The 24,329-nt window shown below is 39.1% G+C and overlaps 1 protein-coding gene across 1 annotated transcript; it reads left to right on the top strand.

Moving 5' to 3' along the window:
• The first annotated feature begins 724 nt into the window (after positions 1 to 724).
• On the top strand, positions 725 to 24,137 carry gpr179 (G protein-coupled receptor 179). Its single transcript, XM_028017385.1, has 11 exons — positions 725 to 2,360; positions 4,441 to 4,549; positions 9,527 to 9,623; positions 11,172 to 11,392; positions 12,268 to 12,336; positions 13,629 to 13,738; positions 15,444 to 15,682; positions 17,678 to 17,816; positions 17,906 to 18,008; positions 19,413 to 19,559; positions 20,948 to 24,137. Exons 1-11 carry the CDS (start codon positions 1,465 to 1,467, stop codon positions 23,858 to 23,860), a joined length of 5,043 nt encoding a protein of 1,680 aa, XP_027873186.1. The 5' UTR covers positions 725 to 1,464; the 3' UTR covers positions 23,861 to 24,137.
• Positions 24,138 to 24,329: the final 192 nt, after the last annotated feature.

The raw sequence follows: 24,329 nt of genomic DNA, 5'->3' as shown, positions 1-24,329 counted from the left end.
CAATAACAAATTGCAGTTTTATCTTACTAATAAAATTAATTTACATTGTTGCACTTTGAGTTTCAGGTGTAGTTCCATGAGTTAGATCAGGGGTCTGCAACTTGCAGCTCTGTAGCCACAAGTGACTCTAAGGCCCTCATCATATATTAAACAATCAAATATTGTCCCGTTTTTTTGTTTCATTCTTTTGTGACTTTTATTAAAAAATTTTTTTTACATATTTGTTGGAACAGTCACCGTGTTGTGACAGTATGAGACAGATAATCCTCTGCCTTCTCCCAGTGCTAGCTAGAAACAACCAGTCAGACGCAGGAGGCAGGTCTTAGTGCTGTCAATCACAATCTTGTGGGAGGCCTCTCATTCCCTCTATCCCCCTGCTCTGTGCTACGCTGCAGCTAGCATAGCCTGTAACAACAATTTTTCTGTAACTGTAAGTTGTTTCTCTGCCATTAGCACATTTTGCAGCAAGCACATGAATTGGATTGACAGCACTAAGACCCTCCTCCTTGTTCTTTGGTTGTTTTTCTCATTGGTGCATTTCTTCTTGTTTATTGTTGTCATAGCAACTCCATGGCAACTGTCATGACAGTTAGTTGCAGTTACCTACCAAGATGCCTGTTTTGTTTCTACAATTGCATTCATAAAAATTCTAAACACTCCACATTTGATCTGCTTTAGAAGAGAGACAGAAAGCAGTAAAAAGCCCATCCACTCTCCTGTAGGAGGGGTTAATCCATCCATCCATCCGTCCTGCAGGGTGATTTTTGATGGATGCCCAAATGCAGCACAGCTTAGCCCAACACTCATCTCTGACAGACCGAATCATCCTCTCCTCTCTCCGAAGCCACACACACTCAACAGATGGACCACTCTCATCACCTTTCAGCACTGGTAAGCAGCCCCATCAATATGGAGGAGGGGTGAGCGAGAGGCAGAGGAGCGAGTCGGGGAGGGGGTGAACGAGCTTTTCAAGTTTCTGTCAGTTGAGCTGGAAGCTCTAGAGCGAGAGGAGTCGAGGAAAATAACGGAAATTTGCTCACGTTTCATCTCTTCGGATCAACATGTTGCTTTGAATTTTGGGAGCCATTTTCATTTTTATTGTTATATTTAAGAGCAGACTGCATTTGTTTCTTGTCAACAACTATGGAACAAGAAAAGTTGGAGAAACCTGGTGGATTGTGAAGAAATATGGCAGTTCTTCTCTTCATCTGTCACCAACTACAGAACACTGCTTGCTTAAAAGTCCTTTAAAGAAGAGATGAGTGAAAACTTGTGGGACTTTACTTCACACACATGTAGTTGTTTACGCTAAATGTTGGCAAGAGTGTTACAAACTGTGCAGCAAAATCCTCCAAGAGACCTGTGAAACGAGGCATTTTTCCTAAAAGATCTTTCAAAAAGATCACAGATTTCCAGTTGTTGACGCCGTCTTTGTTCCTTTTCACCCTGATAGACTGAGTCAGAATGAATATCTGGCTTTTTCTTTTGCTTGCACCCGTCCTAAGATCACAAGTGACTCCAAAATTACCAGCAGTATTGTCCGGGGAGATGGCCAACAGCTCAGATTTTTTCACAAACACCACAAGAAGTTCTGAGGAATCCCCCACAGAGCTTCCTGAGTTTGGTCAGACACCATCAGAGGCACCCACCGAGGTGGAGGATGACTGGTCACCAGCAGAGACCTTTTTGTATACCGGAGACCCCTCCACTTTGAATATGGCTCGTTGTTCGCGGGCGTACAGCACCAAAGCGCAGACTGGATCTCTGCCGAGTAACTTCTACGCCCCACTCCAACCAGCTCAGGATGCGCTGGCTAACACCGCCAACTTTCTCAACATGGTGTTCCAGGCCAGTGACCTTCGGGAGAGTACAGTAGATGAGGATATGGAGTGGTACCACGCCCTGGTCCGCTCTCTTTTGGAGGGAGACTTGCTTATTCAACGGGCTTTGCTCACCTTTGACGCTGACCCCTCTGTCCCGGTGCCACAGCTGGTTCTTTGCGCGACTCGCAACCCAACTGGAAAACAGCAGGCCATCCTCCTTCAGGACGTATCCAAGGCCTGGGAGAGTCTCCACCCTCCATCTCCTGCCCCCGATGACAGCTGGTTTAGAAAACTGAAGTTCCCAGAGTCCGGCCAACCAACAGCGTCCCTGTCCAAGCGGGTTCTCCTCAATGACCTCACCACATTAGATACGCCAAAGTGGGGACAGGGTGACAGCTACGTGACCAACCGAACCGGGGTACAGTATGCCAGTGCCCCGTTTCTGGACTGTAAGGACGGGTATTTTGAGCCTGGGTGGATTCTCACCCTGTCTACCTCCTTCTACGGACTGAAGCCAGACCTGACACCAGAGTTCAGGTTAGTATCTCCTCACTCTCAGCATTATGAGGGCTAACCTCAAAAGCGAACAAATCCCTGGTGAAAGGCCTGATTTTTGTGATTTAAAAATGAGACTCTGATAAACTGCTTCAAAAAGTTTTGATGTGACCATTTAATCAGATACATCTGATCAATTGCTTAATACAATTAGCAACTCATCCAATCATAAGGTAGCAACTCAATAGATAGAGGCCAGAGTTGGTAGTTACATTTACTCAATTACATTTACTTGAGTAGCTTTTTTGAAAAAAATTACTAATAGCAGTATTTTTACTAGACTGTACATTTTACTTTTAATTGAGTAAATTTATCATGAAGTTTTTCTATTCTTACTTTAGTAAAATTTCTGGATTCTCTACTCACTGAATGAAAACCAAACATGTTTTAATCAGAAACCCACCAGACACAGGAACACCTGCAATTTTTGATAAAGTTTCATAAGTTTTGCATTGACAGAAAGTGATTTGGATTTTTTTTGTGCCTTGTTTTGTTAATTTTTGTCATTTATATGAATTCTTATCACTTTGGTTCTTAAAATACCAAAATTTCCACTTAACTTTATATTTTTGGTCCGTCTGATTATGTAATTTTTAAATATTAAATGATTGATAATTTGATCAGTTACTCTGTACTTTTACCAAGTACTTTTTTTGCTACTCTTACTTTAGTGCAATTTTTGGGTACTCTGTCCACCTCTGATTAAGACACTTTTGGTGAAGACAGTTTAAAGAAGAAAGGGGATGTAAGTGACTTTGACTCGTCTTAAATTGAGAAAATATGAAGTGACCAGCAGTTGTGTGAATTTGTTGGTGTAAAAGGCAATAGGAGAACAAACTGACTTAAGATAACATGTCAAACAGCCACTCGTTACAACTAAGGTATGCAAAATACCTTCTCAGATTGTACACATTAAACCTTGAAGAAGAACAACAGCAGAAGACCACTCCTGGTTCTAATGCTATCAGATAAAAACAGGAAACTATGAGTGCATCCACACAGGTTAACCAAGATGGAATGATGACATTGTGGAAAAATGTTTCCTTATTCAATGAGTTTCCATTTCAGCTGCATCATTCAGATGGTAGGATCAGAGTTTGGTGTAAACAACATGAAATCATGGATCCATCCTGTTTGTATCAACAGTCCAGACTGGCTGTGGTGACGTAATGGTGCGGGGGGTTATTTTCTTGGCACTCTTGCAGTCGCTCAATACCAATGTAAACACCACACCCTACCTAAGTATTGTTGCTGATCACTGGGATGTGGTGAAGATTCCCATCATGGATGTGCAGCTGTCAAATCTGTAGCAACTGTAAAGGTGTTTCCATTACAAATGTGCGCAAATCTTTGTTTATATTCTATATGCCAAAAAAACACAATTTTGCAAATGCGGAGTTTCCATTAAATAAGAAATTAAATTAAAATCAGGCAGTTTGGGGAAATTGTAGTCTATGATTTTACTGAAGAGCAATGGATTCAACACGTTCGAATGACACACAATGTTTTATAAACTGTGCAAATCTGTGAGAGCTCTGGTGGAGTCAGCTGCACATTGTCCAAATAAAAAAAAAACAACAACCATAAACAAACGATCATCCTCCAACCATTTCCTGTTGTCTTCTTCTAAATTGTACCTGACAACAAAGCTAAAAAGAATCAAGTACTAAAGTACTAAAGTAGCTTAATCAAAATGTGCTTCAACAATCAGTTAGTTTCAGAGTGTGAACATTTAAACAGGTTATTGCTGCCAGATTTTACATCCCGCCCTTTACAAAATTAGCAAGCAAACTGTTTTTGCTTGCTATTCTGACAGTAAAACCGGATAGTTTGCCTAAAAAAAGCTAAAAAAAAATAGTTCAGGACAAGCAACAAACTAAGAAATAAGAATAAATATTTACATTTCTCATTATTTTCTATTTTTATTTTCTTGGAGAATGAGATTTTACTTTCTGGAGAAAGGATTAATTGGCATGGTTGAATCATAAAAGCAGTTAAGAATTGATGATTAAAGCTGCATTGTTATCTTTAATCATATTGTTGGCCATGTTTTGTGTTTCAGAGGTGTTGTACGTGTGGATGTGAACATTCAGGACATCGACTTGGATCAGTGTGCAACAGGTGACAGCTGGTTCGCTGATACTCACCAGTGCAATCGCACCAGCATGGAGGTAAACAAAGGAGAAATTACCCCAGCAAGACAGACAATGATTTAGTACTTTCTTTTTTTTAGTTGATTAAGAATTAGCCCATCCAGCTGAGCTTGTGTTGGGTGGCTTGTTTAATATCTATGTTAAGAAGTTATGATAAAATTAAATGTTAATGAAGCGTAGTATTTTGAATAGCAATCATCATTGTAATATCAGTGTGGCAGTATTGGAATGATGAAGGTCAACTTGAATGCAATATCTTATAGGTTATAATTTTTCAAGTGCCATATATTGACACTTTGTCCAGTAAGGTTTATCTCACTATGGTAGTCTATTAGAGCTAGAAAACAGAGGAGTAAATTTCCACCAAAAAACTCATTTAATTAATTCCAAAAATTTTCCAGAAAAAAAAATAAATTCTGGGCTTATAAAGTCAAAATTTGCCCCAAAAAACCCCTACCAAAATCTTTGAGTTTTGAAATTTTTCTTAGTCTCAAAAGTCAAAATATTTCGATTTTTGAAACTCAGAAGTCTTTTCCTAGAAAAATTCCTGGATTAAGCTAAAAACCTGAGTTTTTTCAAGCAAATGTTCAACTTTCAAACTCAAAAATTCAGACATTTGCTTTTTCTCAAAAATGTCTGAATTTTTTTGGCAGAAATCTACTCCTCTTTTTCGATCTACAATGACCCTAATACGCCGTCCTACCCTCACTGACCTTGGCACGCAAAGCTTTCTGCTATCTAGCAGGATCCAAATTTTGCCCAGTTCCTCTGGTTAAAACGTAGTTGTCATGTGACGTCACACCTGCGTGACCTTTGTAACTGACTGAAATCTTGGCAGGCAGTTGCTATGACAACAATAAACAAGCCACAAGAACTAGCTCTCCCCTTCTTCCTAACTTATCAATAATATAAATACAGTAAAACTATCACTCGACCACAATTTTTGAGTACACTACCCATCTCTATGTAATATTAACATGAATATCAGTGACATTTACTCTAGTACTTACTGTAAAGCTTGCAAAATTAGGTACAAAATTAGCATCTGTTGGCTGTTGGCCCAACCAGCCCTGCATCAGCTTCCTTCTCTCTGATAGGTTGACATCTATTTAAAAGTGGATGGGGTTGGTGGCAGGCAGCAGGATGATCTGATGGATTATAGCCATAATCTAGCACACTGACACACTTCCTCTTTCATAGAGGTCTAAGCCCAAGGGAAGAGCATTTGAAAAATCTTCTGACACTTCATGGCACCAGTTTCCCGTCCTGATTTAGTCTTTGAGACTTCTACATTACTGACTGGACAGGATATGGACTGTCCTGTTCTTTATCTCAATGCTTTTTTTCAATGCCAAAATGTGGTTTATAATTTGAGAACATCACCTAACTTTGAAGGTTTAGGTGAAGCCTTGATATTTATAGAGGAATAACATAAAATATGAAGAAACATCCCATTATATGCCATTCTTTTCTGGATATACAGAAAGGAAACCCAGAAAAAACATTTTTTATTCCTAAAGCAGTATCATCTTGATATCTGACACAATCCATCAATGTTTGAATTATCTAGCCCCTAACCTTAAACCACTTGATGCATTCTTGTTGGTTGTGCAGGAGGCTCCACTTCTGCTTTTCAAAGCTGTAGGGTTGTATAATTGCACATCTGTTTGCAACCATTTTCACGTGAGAGTGTAAACGTTGAGTTGGGGGCGTGGCCAGCAGCAGCTTATTTAAAGTGACAGACGCCTGGAAACTGCTCAAAATAGGCAGAACTGAGCAGACTGAAATCTCCATATCAAAGAATGATTTTGTACAAAAAAAATCTAATAAACATGTTTTGGATAACCCATAGACCTCTATCCTAACCTCTTCAAGGAGGTCATCTTTAAATTGTATGATTTGGGTCAAATGTTTGCGTACCTTTCCAACAAGCTTCTCAAAATAGTTTTCTGTAATTTTTGCCCTTTCCTTCTCACTGAACTGCTGTAACTGAGTTAGGTTTGAAGGCCACTTTGCTCACACATACTTTATTATTTTGTTGGGACTTTTGAGGATTTTAAGTCACTTTATAATACGTTGGTGATACAATTAGGGTCATTTTCCATTTATAAGGTCCATTTGTGCCCAAGTTTAAACTTTCTGGCAGGTCTTGAGACATTGACTGTGGCCTCACATTTCAGCTGTAGTTTCATCAAACCACAGGACAATCAAGGCATTGGTCCCTGTCTGCATTAATATATCTAATTTGGCTTTTTATGTTTCCATTGGAGTATTTGTTTCTTCTTTGCTGAGCAGCCTTTCAGCCCATGTTGGTACAGGACTGGTTTCACTACCTAAATGCATTTTCTGACACATTAATCTCTGGAACACAGAGCTGGACTTTGCCATGTTGCTTATACTTGCATATAATTATATAAACAAATGAATGTGGCACCATCAGGCATCTGGAAACAAGGGAGGAAATGATTGATCAAATTAATCGTGATGAATCAGTTATTGAAATAATAATCAAATAATTTAGTAATCAGTCAATCAGTAACTGGAGTAAATACTCTCAAAAAATACAATTTACTGAAAAAACAACATATTTAGAGCAGCAATGAAACTAAAACTGTACAATATATATAAAGATTTTGCATTTAAGATACAAAAAAATCGCTAAAGGCATAGTAATCTTATTAGTGTATGTGTAATAATCTCTGTCTCAGGTCCAGTAGGATGACGTCACAAAGGACAGACTCAAGCTTTCTAATTATTCTAATCTAAGGAGAAAAAATCAAGATGGTGGTTAACATCACGCCAACATCTTCTGTAATAATGTATAATTTACTATACATAAAGTAAAATAAACATAAATAAACTACAGAGCAATGATTCCCAATGAATAGTTGACATGACAGTTAACAGTTGTAGAACTAAACACAGCTGAAATGGATAATGGTTAAAAACATATACAAAACATGGCAAAGTTACACATGAAACCCTGTATATAACTAAATTTGTCTAAAGTATATGTTAAAATATAGCACTGGTAAAAAAACACAGTTTCCGAAAAAGGGGGAGGAGCCAGTCGTTACTGGTTTCTATGGTAACCTCCATCCAGCAAGAGCAGCACAACTTAACATCAAGAGAAAATAATTTGTTTACGAAACAAAACTAATTTGAAAAATAAATATACCGAACTTCACATCTGCAGTAATGTTATAAAAAACACTAAAAGTTTATGTCACTCTTACTGTGACATTTAGCTAATAGAAACTGATACTGATGATATTAACTGACCCATAACAGGAGAGGTTTGGTCTGCTTTAATGTAAGACAGAGAGGAAGAAATACTTATACTGTATATTTATACAGTGTATGTAATACATCCGGGTTTAACTGTATATACAATAAAATCAAGCCAAAGACTTTGGAGGTCAGAGCTAATGCTACTACTACAAACACTGTAGTAAACAATAAAATGGCTTTTGAGCAGACATGAAGTTGTAAAGCTTTGGTTATTTCTACTTAAACATGCCAGAGGAATAGATTTGAATGTAGATGTGGGCATGGAGAGAATCAAGATGACTGCTGCGTATAATCCATGCTACATTAATGGTCAACTGGTGCCATTAGGTCTTTGAGCATTCAATAAAGAGGCTGTGAGTTTGAATATCCCTGCAGTCGGTGTGTGTTTGTGTGTGTTTGTCTAGGCTGGAGAACAGGATTTCTCTAAAAAAAGATAATACTCTCAGTTGAGGCATTATGTGTCCATTTAGCTTTTAGCTTAGATTAACACACACAGCATCTAAGCAAGTGTGTGTGTGAGTGTGTATTAGTGTCTGTATCCTGACTGGCTAAATTGATGCTAGCATAAGAGAGAAGTAAAATGAGACTGAGTAACGTGACCCTGAGTTTAACCTTCATTCAGTCAGTTCCTGTTAGGTTCTCTGTGCAGAATAAATGTGCTGCTGTCTCACATCCTCTTTATTTTTAACCTGAGGTACTCCATTGTCTTTGCTTCTGTGTAGATCACGTGTAAAACTCTAGGTCCGAGGGCCAAATCCTGCCCGCGATAGCTTTTTAAGTGGTACTCAAGAGTCTAGAAAACCTTTGAGAAAGCAGTTGAGTGTTTTAAATATTATTTTAGCAATCAAATCAAAGCTGTTTTTATCTGAATTCTGCCAATTTACATCAACTTGAAAAGATGTTCACGTTGTATTATTTAAATTTAAGAAGTACTTATTGAATACAGAGATAGTTATTTGTTCATATTTAAAGACATTCCAGGTCATTTATTATCTTTACATAATTAAAATTAGCTGGGGACGCTTGGTTTAGATTAAATGTTTGATTAATTATCAATAATCTTGTGGCGGACCACCAGGGGGCTCCACTCACAACTTGGCTACAGGATGTTTTGATTTTAAAAAAATACATGGTTTTTGGTGCCACTGTTGTTTTCAGTTGGAGTTCAGTAAACGATCAATTCAAGCTCCAGTGTCATTAATCTCACTCCCCCATAATCTGACTTCATAGATGTTGTATATTCTGAAACTCTGCCTTCCAAAATCCATCAAGTTATGACAAGTTAATATCATATTGAAGAGAAATCCAAACTAAACTACAGATTTAGAGCTGCAGTATGTAACGTTTACAAGTATAATTTTTTATGGCATCTTGGGACAGTTAAAATGAGACAGATTATTTGTAAAGTTACATAATTAATTACAAATAGCGTCATATTTTCTTATTGAAAAGGACACGAAAACAGGTTGAAAGCAGGTAAGAAGAAAAATATATCAATGCAGGATCTTTGTATCTGGATCAATAAATAGATCAGTGACATAGTCAAGTCCATTGGATCAGATGGACTCTATCTCACAAACAAAATATGACAATCTTTTCTTTATCTTCTTAAGATTACCACAAACTCACACAGAATAACAAAATCAGACAACCTGATTGGTAAGTAAATGAACTTAAAGAGTGAAAGCAGCGTCTCTCTTTCAGTGTGTGCCGGTTCCAGGCCGGGGATTTCGAATCGGTCAGTACTGCTGCCGTTGCAAAGAAGGATACTACAACCCGGAAATCTCTCTTGAGGATTCAGGTAAGTCAACCAGGAAACCATCAACCAATTTCAAGATGAATATCAGAGAAGCTACAGCCTTTACTGCTGCACACACTAATGTTGTTTGTTATTTTTGCATAGAAAAAATTACGAATATTAAAAATGGACGAAGATTTTTGTTTGTGATTAGGCAGGGTTCACTCTGGACTGATCAGCAATCATCAGGGTCACAAAAGAAAGTTTCAAGGAACTTCAAGTTAGTTACATGACATTCTGTTTTCTCTTGGTATAATTACATAATGAGACACACACATCACATTTTTACAGCCATTGGCCTCTAGACACATTGCACCGGGATGTCACACACTGAAGAAAAAACAGTTTGCAAACGATAACTATCATTGGGTTTAGCTGTCAAGTTGTCAAAATAACGCTGTAAACCTAAATTATGCGCCTGATATGTAAAAGAAAAATGGATGGAGTGCATTGCTATTAATTATCAAGACTACAACAACAAGACTGGTTAAAAAGTTTTCATTAAAAAATAGCAAGAGAGAGGGAGGGAGGTCACTTATGGTAGTTTGACTATGACAGTCTTAGCATGAAGATGTGCTGTGGGATTTGGTGAGTTCTGGGTCAGTTTACGTTAAAAGGTGTTTAAATTAGCTAATCTAACACTGCTGTATACATAGTTGCGAAATAAATATCAACCCTAAAAACACAATACAGTAATGGACTGTATGTTCTGTTCTTTCTGTGAGAAATGTTTGTTTCTTCTTGGTGTTGAATCTTGATTCACTAGTGGAGCTGTTGTCAGTCAGTTGCTATGGGAGCGACTCTGCTCATAGCCCACTTGTTGCTACAGTCACCATGTCGGGACAGTTTAGTATGAAAAAAATCGAGTTCCTCTGCCTTTTCTCAGTGCTCCCAGTGCTAACTGGAAACAATCAATCAGAGCCAGGAGGCGGGCCTTAGCACTGTTCATCACCATGGAGTGCAGCTTCTTCTTGACAGTTGAGTCTGTCGTGAATGCTAGACTAGTTAGCATGACCACCAATGACAGCAGATAAATGTTTTTTCTGTAACAATAAGTTGCTTCTCCACTATTAGCACACTGAACAGCATTGATTGGCAGCACTAAGACCCGCCTCCTGCCTCTGATTGGTTGTTTTCTGTCGGTAGCAGTGCATTTCTTCAGACAGCAATAGTGGCTCAGGGAGGTGATTGTGGAGGTCGATATTTTCATAGATAATCTGTCTCATATTAAACTGTCACAACATGGTGACATTTTTAACCAGTATCAAAAACATTTTATTAAATAGAAGTTACATACTGCAGCTTTAAAGCGAAGACAAGAAAAACTATATATCATTTGAAAAATGTAAAGAAAGAAAATAAAAATTAGGTTTTAAGCAACATGATTGAAATAACGTGTGTGTGCATCTATTTCTGTGACACTTTTGATAATTTTCAGAACAGGTAGAGAAAAAGCTTTACAGATATGATTTCTTTCACCACTGCATGAGAGAGCTGCAGGTTGCACATGGCTTCGCGTAGGTGGTGCAGATGCATACATTTGTTTTGCAGATGGAGACCCTATAAATGGCAGCGAAAGCAGCGATGCGTGTTACCCGAACATGCCCATCTGTCTCCCATGCTGGCCCGGCTGTAAGAGCTGTCAGGACAGCACCCCCTGCTGGGTGCAGGAGGACAAGCTCCTCAGGGCCGGGGTGCTGGCCCTCCAGGGAGTCTTCATGTTCCTCGTCTTTGTCAGCATGCTGGTGTCCTATCAGCACCGTCAAAACCGGGTGAGTCACATGTCTTGGTGAATCAGGGCAAATTATATGAATTTGTTTCACTGGCAGATTATAATTAGTACTTTTTCATCAATATCAAGGAATTATTTACTTAAAACGAGCTCCTATATCTTGCTGAAAAATTACTTGTAAGTTAATTTTGTCTTATTTCAAGTGTACTAAGACATTAATACTAGAACCTAGACAGAAATACTTGGTGAGATTTTGTATTTTTGCAGTGAATAATGCCATCATGTTTTTGTTTAATCTTTCAAAGTTCATATTTTTCACAAAGTGTTTATGGATTACTGGACATTTACTCTGTATATCAGAATAGCATGACTAAAAACGTGCAGGACAAGGTTAGCAAATTACAGTAAAATAAAACATTTTGAAATGTATGAGAATATGTAGCAGCTAGTGAAGTAGGTTGTAAGATTAAAACTAAAATACACTCCCAAAATACAAAATCTCACCAAGTATTTTGTCCAGTTTCCTGAGTAAATATCTTTGTCCACAAAAATAAGACAAAACTAACCTTTAAGCAACTTTTCAGTAAAATATAAGAGCTTGTTTTAAGTCAATAATTCCTTAATATTGAGGAAAAAGTACTAGATTATTTCACTTACAACATGGGAAAATGTCTTTTTATACAAGTTTAACTAGTACTTTTTAAAATTAATAATAAGGAATTATTTACATGAGACAAGCTCCTAATTTTGCTGAAAACTTACTCGGAAGTTAGTTTTGTCTTATTTCAGGTGTATTAAAATATTTGCACTAGAAACGAAACAAAAATACTCAGTGGGACTTTGTGTTTTAGCAGTGTACTCTGGGCTTCATCTTTACATTTTGTTTTCTCTCTTCCTTCACCTCTTTGCCTTCAGAGGATCCGCGCCTCCAGTCTCTTGCTGCTGGAAACCATCCTGTTCGGCTCTCTGCTCCTTTACTTCCCGGTAAATATGATGTAAAGTTCCTCATGCAAAACACACGTGTGCGTTTCTCAGCTCCAGTCATAACTTATTTCTCAGTGTTTATGTTCATTTTGTAACATCTACCATGCTCTTTTGGTTTATCTGCCTCTGCTAATGAGGGATTGTTCCTGCAGACTGAGACAGTGTGTGCAGAGCGGCACATTAACAGGAAGTGATTTAATGTGTCAACTTGTTAATGGGCTGGCCGCTCTGCCCTTCTGAACTACTTACAGTCATTTCTAAAAATAACAAGTGATCAGCATTTAACAGCTGAGCAGCATTTGAGGTACAAACAGAGGAGCCACAGTACAGGAATACTAAACTTATTTATTATACAAATTGTATTTTGTATAATAAATTATTATACAAACTACAATTACACTACAAAGTGTTTTTATGGGATAGAAGAGTACTCCGTTTCTCTCTAATAATCTACCGTTAAATTATAAAATATTTTCTATTAGAACAACATTTTTAAATTCCTCCATTGCATGTCTACATTTACTTGCCTCTTACAGATAATTAATTGGTTTATTTATTATTGTCACTATTATTACTTGTTATTTTAATTTCTTTACGTTCTGATAGTGTCAGTATTAACACAGTCATATTCATTCATTAATGCACAGTACTTTCTTCCCTTTTCACTAAGATGCTATGTATCTTGTACTGTAAAATAAACATAGTTGGGTAGTAACTGGTTACTTTTACTCAGTTACATTTCCTTGAGTAACATTTTTGAAAAATAAAAATACTTTTAGGAATACTTTTACTACTATGTGCTTTTTCTTTTACTTGAGTAACTTCATAATGAAGTATTGCTACTTTTACATGAGTAAACTTTCCCACTGTTAGTAACTTCACCGAATGAAGAACAAACATGTTTTTACCAAACATTCACACAGAAACACACCTGTGATTAAATTGAAGTTTTCATAAATGTTATATTGAAACAAATTGATTTGGAAAAATATTTGTTTTTTCTGATTTTGCTATTCTGTAATTATTTATGTATTTAATTCATACAGACAATAAAAAGTAAAAACAGAAAAAAAATTACAAGTAACTACGCTACTCACCTAATAAATAAATAGAAATAATTTACATTGGTGGAAACATTTGACTTACTTTGCTAAAATACAAGCATCTGTAAGTAAGTTAAATTGTAAATAGCCACTTCTACCCATTTCCCTCAGGTACTTCGCTAACTTTTGATCAACACCTTTATGCTACATTAGTACTTGTATCAGAGTTGAGTTTGTCTCCCCCTGCAGGTCTTCATTCTGTACTTCAAGCCGAGCACGTTCAGATGTATTCTTCTGCGCTGGGTCCGAATGCTTGGCTTCTCCGTTGTTTATGGCACGATCACACTGAAAATGTACAGGTAAGGAATTATATGACGTCAGAAAAACGTTATATCAACATTTAGCTAGCAGCCGGCCAATCTTCTGCAATAAACCACAGGCACTGGCTGGGTTTCCACTGCTAACGCAAATCCTTGTCGCGATTCTGCTAATGTCACAGAAGAATCACAATTTTGGGGTTTCCATGAAGTAAGAGTGTGCTGTCCTCGCCCTGAGATTTTCAGTTTTCAGCAGCTAGACAGCCAGACAACGACGCTCCAATAACCAAACTTGTTTCTTTTCTACTTGTTTATTGAAGTGGCCTCTGACCACTGCCATCACTTTGGCCATCGTAAACTGAAACATACAAGACTGAGTATTAGCCAACGAACATAGCAAATTAGCCATTCTTGCTGCTAGCTAAAAATAAAATAAAAACTTTTTCCTAAATGACTCCAGCGTACAATTATTTACACCAGTTACATAAAACAAAGAGACAATTATTGCTTTTACAATTAACCAATACTTACGAACAAATCTTGTCTGAAACACAACGTATTAGGATAATAATCAGCTTAAATCATGAACTGTTCGGTGTTGCGTTCCACCATCTTGGATCTATATTCTTTTTTAGCGTCACCAAAGCATAACAAAATATCCACCAGGGGGCGTTCTAGTGCGGTTTTCACCCTTGTTGGTCCATCTTAACTTACAAAAGGCAGCACAAAGAGATTGAATTAAAATCACTAAGAAATTAAATTAAAATCACACATAAATAAGCTTATTCATGCGATAAGTCATTAGTAGGATGTAAACATTTACATGAGACATATATTCATAATTCAGTCATGGCGCTAGTTAGTAATCGTCTCAGCCATCAGAGGAGACAAACCTTCTGTATTTGGCTGCGGCTACGTAAGCGGCGTTTTGGGAAAACTGTAGTCGGCCATTTTACAGAAGAGCTTTGGGTTCCACACGTTCGAATGACAGAACTTTTTATGAACTGTGCGATGCTGTGAGAGCCCTGGAGGAGCTAGCTGCACACAGTCCGTAAAAAGCAGAAACAAGCCATCATCCTCCATCCACTCCCTGTCTTCTTCTGCCAGTAGTAACATCCGGCTGTTGACCGCTCGACTCCGGTGTGACGTGAAAAAAGCGTTTGGATACGCTGAAAAACCACCTCACTGTAACGCAAAAACTTTTTGTCAAATTTTTTTTTGTTTTGTCTAATTTATTTTCTTAATTTCATTTTGAGCAATTTTTTTGGTTCATGAAAACGCAGCTTCTCACTATCATCCGCATATTTAAAGGAGCACTGTTATGTAAAGTTAACTTTTTTTTTAGCTTTACGTGAATTTACGACCTCCTTGTTAGTGAAGCGTTGGTTAAAATTATGTGAAAGTGTTAATAGAGGAACCAGGTGGTGATGACTTCCTGAAGGGAGTTTCACAAAGAACAGAAAGAGACAGAGGCCCAATTTCAATCTGTTAGGAAAAAAAGGAAATTGTCTTTTTAGTTATAGTTAGCATTTTTATAACTACTGAATCTAATATAGCTACTCGATTGTGCTATAAAATGAATAGCACAAAATACTGCCCCTTTTATCAAAATGCCTGTTGATGAAGGTCACATTATTTTCCCTCTTCTGTAAAAAATAATAATAATAATAATAATAATAGACAGGTTGGACTTTATCTCAACTTAAAGCTGTGCAGTGCAACTCTGACTGCCTCTCTCCCTGACCAGGGTGCTGAAGGTGTTCCTCTCTCGGACGGCCCAGAGAATGCCCTACATGTCCAGCCTCCACCTGCTGAGGATTCTGGGAGTGATGCTGATGACAGTCAGCTGGTTCCTGTGTGCGTGGACCGTGGGTGTGCTCCAGAACCGAGACAGGAACATCCCTGTTTTTGTTACTGCTACAACGTCAGACGGCCAGGGATTCACCCTGTGCTACCTGGACCGCTGGGACTACATGATGGCTGTGGGTGAGTGTGGGCAGAAGACATGATTATTGATATTGGTAAATACTATTAGACTATTTATCAGTTATTTATTTCAACTGCAATGAATACGAACTAAGCAGCCTACTAAAAATTGGATCTTTTGCGAGATACACCTTGTAGTTACCCGGTTGGAACACCTTTTGCTTTCACAAAACATTCCACCGCATCCCATTGAGATCAAATAACAGCAGAGAGTAGAAAACAGTTTGCTGCAGATCTAGAAAATAGGCCAGGAGGCGGGACTTAGGACAGTCAATCATTCTCATGTACGCGCTGCTAAATGTGCTAATGGCAAAGAAGTGACATAACATTACAGGAAAACAGTTTATTCACTTAGATAAGATAAGATTTATTGTCATTGTCATCAACAGATTACAACAAGATTGAGATTTGCTCGACTCGAGTTAAGATGCAGGTTATGTGTATATACATAATATACAAAGATAAAGAAATAAATAGTACAAAATGAGAAATAAATAGACATCAGAAGATGATTGCAGCGCCTGGAGGTGTCGCAACAGAATTTACATTTTTTAACAAAGTGGTGTCAAGAGCAGAAGTTCTTATGCCTTTGAATTTAGTGCCATGATTGCCATCGGGTAAAAACTGTTTTTTAGGCGATTTGTCCTGGTTTTTATTGCTTTGTATCTCTTGCCTGATGGCAGCAGCTGGAAGAGACCATGGCCAGGGTGTGAAGAGTCATTTAAAATGTCCAAAACTTTCTTGTGGAGCCTGGAAGTGTAAATCTGTTCCATAGTGGGGAGGGGGCAGCCTATGGTTCTCTCTGCTGCCCTAACAACCTTCTGGAGCGCCTTCTTGTTCACAGATATGCTGCTGCCGTACCAGACACACAGACCGTACGTGAGCACACTCTCCATGGAGCAGTGATAGAAGGCCTGCAGCAGGTCTGAGGGGAGACGGTTCTTCTTGAGTATTCTCAGAAAGTACAGTCTCTGCTGTGCCTTCTTCAACAGCTCCTTGGTGTTGGTGCTCCAGGTTAGCTTGTCCTCCAACTCCATGCCCAGAAACCTGAACACTGGGACCCTCTCCACACAGGTCCCACTGATGGTGAGAGGCTGGATGTCCGTTTTGTTCTTCCTGAAGTCGATCACCGGCTCCTTTGTTTTGGAGGTGTTGAGGAGCAGGTTATTGACTTTGCACCACTCTGACAGCCGCTTCACCTCATCCCTGTACTCCAGCTCCCCCTTCCCGCCTGAGATGAGACCAACAACAGTCGTGTCATCTGCAAACTTTATGATCTTGTTGCTGAGGTGGTTTGAGACACAGTCATGAGTGTAGAGGGTGTACACTTCCATCAGTGGCTATGCTAACTAGCCTTAGCATTCATGTCATTCTCTGTTAGCTGCAGCTTAGCAGGTAAAAGTAGAGAGGGATGAGCAACGGCACACGAGATTATGTGGCGCTGCTCATGAGGCTGTCATTGGTTGTTTCTAGTTCGCACTGGGAGAAGACAGATTATCTGTATCATAGTATACTGTCAAGACATGATGATAATTCAACAAATATTAAAGTTACATGAAACCTTAAAGCTGCTGTATGGATTCTGCAGCATTCAGCTTCTATGTACCACACATCTAGAACAAACTTCCAGAAAATTGCAAAGATGCTGAAACACTCAACCACTGTTCCGATGGCAGATTATTCCGCTTATAACCAGTCCTTTCTCATCAATATTAAGGAATTATTGACTTAAGACAAGCTCCCATGTCTTTCTGAAAAGTTACCTGCAAGTTAGCTTTGTCTTATTTCAAGAGATATTTGCACTAGAAACTAAATAAAAATACTTGGTAAAGTGTTGTGTTTTTGCAACGCAACAAAATTTTGCCTTTTTCTAAATGTTTGCACTGGAAGAAAATGGTTCCTTCTCACTCAGAAGGTGTGAGTTTGTTAAATGATAGCTAATAAATATTTATTATTTACTAATCGAACACTAATTCGGTCCATTTTTTACTTCAGCTGAGCTCCTGTTCCTGTGCTGGGGCAGCTCCCTGTGGACCGCTATCAGGCCGGTTCCCTCAGCCTTTCATGAGCCTCGCTACATGGGCATCGCCATCCACAACGAGCTCCTGCTCTCCTCCATGTTCCACCTGTTTCGGTAAGGCAACCCTTTCAGCATTTCATGTGTACTCTGAAGTACAAACTGTGCTCAGCAAGCGTTAATAATGTGCTTCCATCTTCCATTAGGTTCACCTTTCAGTCTCTGCATCCTGACTGGATGTTGCTGCTCTCCTTCATGCACACCCATGTCACCATCACAGTTACACTTACGCTGCTCCTCGCTCCAAAGGTATTTAACTTTTACATGAAATGTATGGGTTTGCAGTTTCTTAGGGAAGCAAAAGTTGCAATGTAACTTAAAACATTTTGCTCCGAGATAATAAATATTCATTTATACTTAAACCCGTCATGAATAGTGGTTGTAGAGTGGTGAGGCAGATCCAGTGGACCCAGGTAGTGATGAGAAATGATGAATTTAATGATGAATCAGTACAACAATCCAGGCAGCACAGATGAGCAGAAGGCTAATAGCTCAAAACTGGTAGCAACTGGTAATAATCACATAGACTGCGGACTAGATGACAGACTTGACGCTGCACTAGATGAGGACTAGACAAGGAACACAGGTGGGATTAAATACACAGAGGGTAATCAGGGAAACGAGACACAGCTGGGAACAATCAAGGGGTAGCCAGGACAACAGAAACCTAAATAAACACACAGAAAAACTCAAATCCTCACAAAACCAATCAAGTATTTATTTATATAGCCCTTTACACATCAACAACATTGGTGAACAAAATATTTAAAATGTTTTCTGTTTTAACATAAAACATGGTAAAAAACAAGGTAGATAAAAGAAGTTAAATAAAACCAGAAGTTCCATCACATTTTTAGGTATTAAAAACTTGCCTGAATAAAAAACGTTTTGAGCTTTTATTTAAAAAGGCCAAATTCGGTTATAGATTAAAGATCTAGTGAAAGTTTATTCCAAAATGCTTTGTCAAATCAACATAAGTACTTTGTAACCGTAAGAACCATAAGTAAATATTGACTGACCAAAAGGAGCTGGTGCAAATAGAGAAGCTCAATAACGAGGATACATAATGGGGAGCAAGGCTGTTAAGAGCTTTAGGAACAATTAACAAAAGTTTAAAACCTATCCTAAAATTGACGTGAAGCCGATTGTTTCTCCGTCTGGAAGTGTGAGTTAAAAGTGTGATCATAGTTGGTGTAGATCAGGGGTCTCCAAACTCGGTCCTAGTCATACTGCATGTTTTAGTTCCAGGGAGAGAACTAAAACATGCAGGATGCCGGCCCTCGAGGACCGAGTTTGGGGACCCCTGGTGTAGATGATAAAACCCAGACTGAACTACTTTGATGATATGTTAAATTTTAAATCCTTTTTGAATGTGATCCCTACATTTTTTGACAGTCGCTGAATTTAATAGTCAGAAATCGAAGTTAGTGGTAGTTTTGTCACCAAATAAAAACAGTTTTGTTCTGACTTAGCCACATACAGTTGGGGACGTATTATACAGAACTCACATTTTGAAAGATTTTGTTATTCTATTTGGGTTTCCACTGCTTCTTTAATATGGACAAACCTAACATTCAGTTTATTTGTTAATCTCTATACAGCACCAGTTTTTCTTATATGTTACACTTCCATGTACTTGTGTATCGTCTGCAGTTTTTTTACGAGCCGAAGGCCAGAAGAGAGGAGATAGCAGCAGAAGTGTATGAAGATGAAATGGATCTGCGACGTTCTGCCTCGTACCTGAACAACAGCTTTTGTTCTGCTTGGAGCGAGCGCAGTATGGACCCAGATGACTTTCAGGTAAAGTCTCATGTGCCCTCACACCTGTGGGAGGCTTTAAAACTACAGCATGCAGTTAAAATGAGATGTTTACCCCAAAAAGACATTTTTTAAGATCAGACTAAACTTATCTTCATTTAGAGTTAGATAAGAGTACCTCCTTCTAATTCAAATAAGATTCATTAGAATAATGAACCTATGCCAGTGTTTGAAGCCAGCACCTCAAACATCTGTTACAGCCAAAGGAAATCAGGCAAGATATCAGGAAGAATTATTTCAAATGCCTGAAGGTGCCATCTGTTCAAACAGTTGTATGCAAATATAAACGGCCTGGGAAGGTACAGCCATATCAAATGGACTGAAAGGCCCCTCAGACAGGAATAAGCCAGAAAACAGTTTGGAAATGAATTAATTGTTTTTGGAGACACTTCCCATAGCCCTGATGAGACTAAACGTTCACACAGCAAGTCTTGATACTGTAAAGTCAATTTTGATTCTCCCAACATCAGATTTTTTTTCTTTTACATTATAGTTCATTGTACTAATTAAATGTTACCACACTCAGACTTATGTGTGAACAGTTTCTGACCCAGATGCTCAAAAGTAGAACGTAGAAGTTGTTGAGCAGTGCGATCCGACAGTGTTGCCACAAGATTATAACAAGACAAAGGAACTAAGAAAAAAGAAAGCACCGCTAGCTGCAGCCAATGTTTACCCCCAGATATACAGCATTTCGCTTCTTTTGGTGCAGAATTTTGATGCACGTCTCGCATTATTGACATAAAAGTTGGGAAAAATGCATCATGACCATTCTGACTGCAAACGTTCTGAAATCTATCAGATCTGATTGAGTACGACCTATGAAGTGGCACAAGCCAGATCCTTTGGGGAAAAGAGTTGTAATGGGAAAAAGTTGCATATGGGCAAACAAAATTGGATTTGGATCTAATTTGCCTTCTGTGCGAACATAATCTCAGACTGAAGGGTTAGGTAATGTGAAATAGGGGGAAATTTGCAAGATGGAAATCAAAATCTGAATCAGAAACACTGGTTCTCGTCAGGAAAATGGCAGAGGTTAGTCATACAGCTTAAAAGGACAAAATATGTTGGGGTTTTTTGTTTATACTGTGCATGTAAATATTTGGTTTAACTGTAATTTACCAAATGTAGAGAAAATCCCAAGATCTCTAAATGTGATACTGTTTACATAATTTAGTAGAAGGCATGTTGAGTCAAATTTATGACCTTTATTTACCTTTTCTTCATTACGCCCCCAATGTTTTCTCCTGACATAAAAATGACATTTAGACTTTCCTCTGACTTGTTTCTTTCATTGTCTTTTCCTCTCGGTCATTTCAACTTTCTGCTCAATCCCAACACCAATTTCCTGCTTTCTTCACATGAATAAGGATGAGCTTAAGAAGTTGTATGCCCAGTTAGAGGTCCACAAGGTGAAGAAGATGACAGCAAACAACCCTCATCTCTCAAAGAAGCGCAGTTCTCGATGTGCACTGGGAAGATCGCTTATCAAAAAAATTGCTGAGTTCCCAGAAACCGTAAGTCGGCAGTGCAGCCGTGAAGAGAGGGATGGATCCTTCCGCGTTAGACGTGGGAGTCACTCCGATTCGTTTAGGATGGCGCCAGATTCTGTAAGTATCAGCTACGGAAGTTCAATAAAATCCCATTCATCGTTTATATGCAAGTCCCAAAATGATCATCATTATGTGAGAGAGAGAGGCTCCTCATTCCGTGACTCTACGTTAAGGGCCAATTCTGTGAAGAGATCCTCCCAGCGATCTGAGACTGACTCCCTGGATATTCCAATTGGGGTGTGCAAGTCCGCCAGTGCTCTGAACTTGACAATCGATACCAATCTGCTGCATCCTGATCACACAAGGCTTCATAAATCCTGGAGCCTAAGTTCCTCTACCACCCATTCCATAGAGAACATCCCAAAGATATCTGGTGGAAGTGCAATACAGTCAAAGCAGAGCCTTTCCATTAGCGATCAGACGCGGAGTGCCCTCCAGTCTGAATCATTTGACAAGGCTGAGGTCTGTCCCTGGGAGGTGGAACCAGAACAATCAGGGGACAAGAACACAAAGCATGTTACATATGCAAGCCCAAAGGACAGTGAAGAAAAGGAGTTACCCTCCCCACAAGCACTTGTTTGTCCCTGGGACCATCTGACGCCTGTTGAGAAGACTCCTTCAATGGACAAAAACTCCCAAGCTGACACCGTGTCACCTAAAACCCCAGTAACTGTGTCTGCAAGTGCACCAGGTACACCAAGACCCCAGGTGACGAAGAATCAACGAGTCTTATCCTTCCGCACCACTAATAAGTGGCTCTCTGTGAAATCTTTTATGTCATCTGTTGACAGTAGCAAGTTCAGTAAGGAGATACATTTAAACAGGGAGGATTCCCAAAAAAGCCAGGAGAGTGCCTCCACAACAACAGTGTCTGGATCATCCAGTAGGCGTCCAAGCATGGACAAGAAGTCACTGCAGAAATTTAGTATGTCAACAACAGATGGAAAGCCCAGCCTTGTAAAGCAGAATGCCGTCAGACTGTCTTCTACAGATTCTTCTGATAGAAGCCCACGAAGGATTGTGATTGTAAGATCAACCATTTCCCCTGCTGATGCTGATGATCCTCAAAAAGAGGGCAGCCACGAACATGTGTTTCTATCAAGGCAGAGCAGCAAACGTAGTAGCATAAGTTCCTGGGAGACCATAAGCAGCTCAAGAACCCCTTCAACTCGTCGAAGAGGCAGCAATCGCATCAGGCCAACTGTCAATGCGTCTTACACAGATGTTTGTCCTTGGGATGGAGAAAGTTCTGCACAACCAGGAGAAGGACCAAAGAAGCAGCAGAGCATCAAAGCAAACATCTGTTCGCAGGAATCCCAGGTGATGGAGCGCTCAAATGTTTGTCCATGGGAATCACAAGACCAAGGGACTTTGAGTGGACAGGAGAAGACTAGGGTTGAAGCATTTCCTTGGGAATCACAAGATATTCCAGTCACTCCCCAATCTACGACATCCAAAGATCCACAAACTCAAGCTTTTAAAGTAGACGTTTGTCCCTGGGAGAATGTAGAAACTCCCCAAATTTCAATAAGACAAGACAGTGAATATGCAAATGTTTGTCCCTGGGAGGTTCAGGACAAGGATGAAAGTACATATGAAAACCTAAACCCTGCAAGAAACAAAGGTACGCTGATGGTACCTTTTCAACAAGAAGTCATGAAATCTGCCATCTATCCCAGTTCATCCACAGAAGTTATAAAAGTTACCAAAGCACACAACACAACATACCCTGCCCTGAATTCAAGTACACAACTGTCCAAAGCAGCTGAAAGCTGTCCATGGGATTTTCCCGATCCACCTAAACCCATGGAAGATATTTGCCCATGGGAAGCGGGAGACATAGAACATTCACACAAAGACTCTGCTTTGCAAATGACTGTGAACAAAGATGTGTGTCGCTGGGAAACTGGCCATCAAGACAGACCTGATGTATCTGAAAAAACTGAAGGGACAGATAGCAACAGGGTGAATGTTTGTCCATGGGAGACCAAGTCTTGTGAAAAAAAGGAAGTGTCCAAAACAGAGTCTCAAGGGCTGCAAAGCCTATCAAAAGTGTTAAGAAAGCAAGACAGTGGTAGGGCAGACGTCTGTCCATGGGAGACAGATGATCCAAAAATTCTCAAAAACAAGGACAATCCTTTGGCAGATGTTTGTCCATGGGACACAGAAGACGCTACAGTTACGAAAAGACAAGATAGCATAAAAGAAGATGTTTGTCCGTGGGAAAACGAAGAATCTAATGTCTTAAAAAAGCAGGACAGTATTAGAGAAAACGTGTGTCCATGGGAAACAGAAGACCCAAAAGTGCTGAAAAAGCAAGACAGCACACGGACAGATGTTTGCCCATGGGAGACAGAAGAAACTAAAGACAAAGATGTTTGTCAATCCAGTATCAAAGAACAGGGAGATGACATAAAAGTTTCCACAACTGTTGCAGAAAATGTTTTGTCTACCATCAGTGACGCAGATGTCACAGACAACCGGAGGACTCTCGAAGATGAGACTCCAGGAGACATGGACACGGAGCAGGCGGACGAGTCTAAAGCCAACTTGGCTTTGGGTCGGCGTGACGCTTTGTGTCCGTGGGACATCATCAGGAGCACATCAGGCTCATTTACAGACAATACTACAGACGTCTTTACATGGGAGCCTGAGAACATCCCAGAGGAAGATGAGGAAGATGATGCAGAGTGTGCCGCTGAGGCTCTCGTTTTCCCACCTGATTTATGAAATCAAAAGGAAAAAACAATAAACGCTTTCTGCTATTTGAGTTGGCAGCAGTTACTGTCAACCCTAACATTGAACTATACACTGTAAAACACAATATTTTACCAAGTATTTTGAGTCTAGTTTCTAGTGCAAATATCTTTGTACACTTGAAATAAGACAAACCTAACTTACAAGTAATTTATCAGCAAGATATAGAAGCTTGTTTTAAGTCAATAAGTCCTTAAATTTCATGGAAAGTAGTAGTTCAACAGGAAGATTTTCTAATTTATAAATGAGTTTTTTCCCCCAAGATAAATTAATTAATTTGGCAGTGGAACTAGAACTTTTACATTAATATTAAGAAATTATTGACTTTAAACCAGATCCTTCATCCTGCTGAAAAGTTACTTATAAGCTAGTTTAGTCTTATTTCAAGTGAATTAAAATATTTGCACTAGAAACTAGAAAAAAAAAATACTTGGTAAGACTT

Source organism: Xiphophorus couchianus, chromosome 5, assembly GCF_001444195.1.
Source record: "Xiphophorus couchianus chromosome 5, X_couchianus-1.0, whole genome shotgun sequence".
In the NCBI taxonomy this organism is placed as follows: domain Eukaryota; kingdom Metazoa; phylum Chordata; class Actinopteri; order Cyprinodontiformes; family Poeciliidae; genus Xiphophorus; species Xiphophorus couchianus.
This window is presented reverse-complemented; position numbering and strand designations above follow the sequence as displayed.

What these genes read in the sequence shown, in the direction of transcription:
- gpr179 (XM_028017385.1), top strand. Translation starts at nt 1,465, where the DNA reads ATGAATATCTGGCTTTTTCTTTTGCTTGCACCCGTCCTAAGATCACAA. An exon ending in CTCTGCTCCTTTACTTCCCG is followed by an intron (nt 12,337 to 13,628) that starts GTAAATATGATG and finishes CTCCCCCTGCAG; the next exon opens with GTCTTCATTCTGTACTTCAA. An exon ending in GGACTACATGATGGCTGTGG is followed by an intron (nt 15,683 to 17,677) that starts GTGAGTGTGGGC and finishes TTTTTACTTCAG; the next exon opens with CTGAGCTCCTGTTCCTGTGC.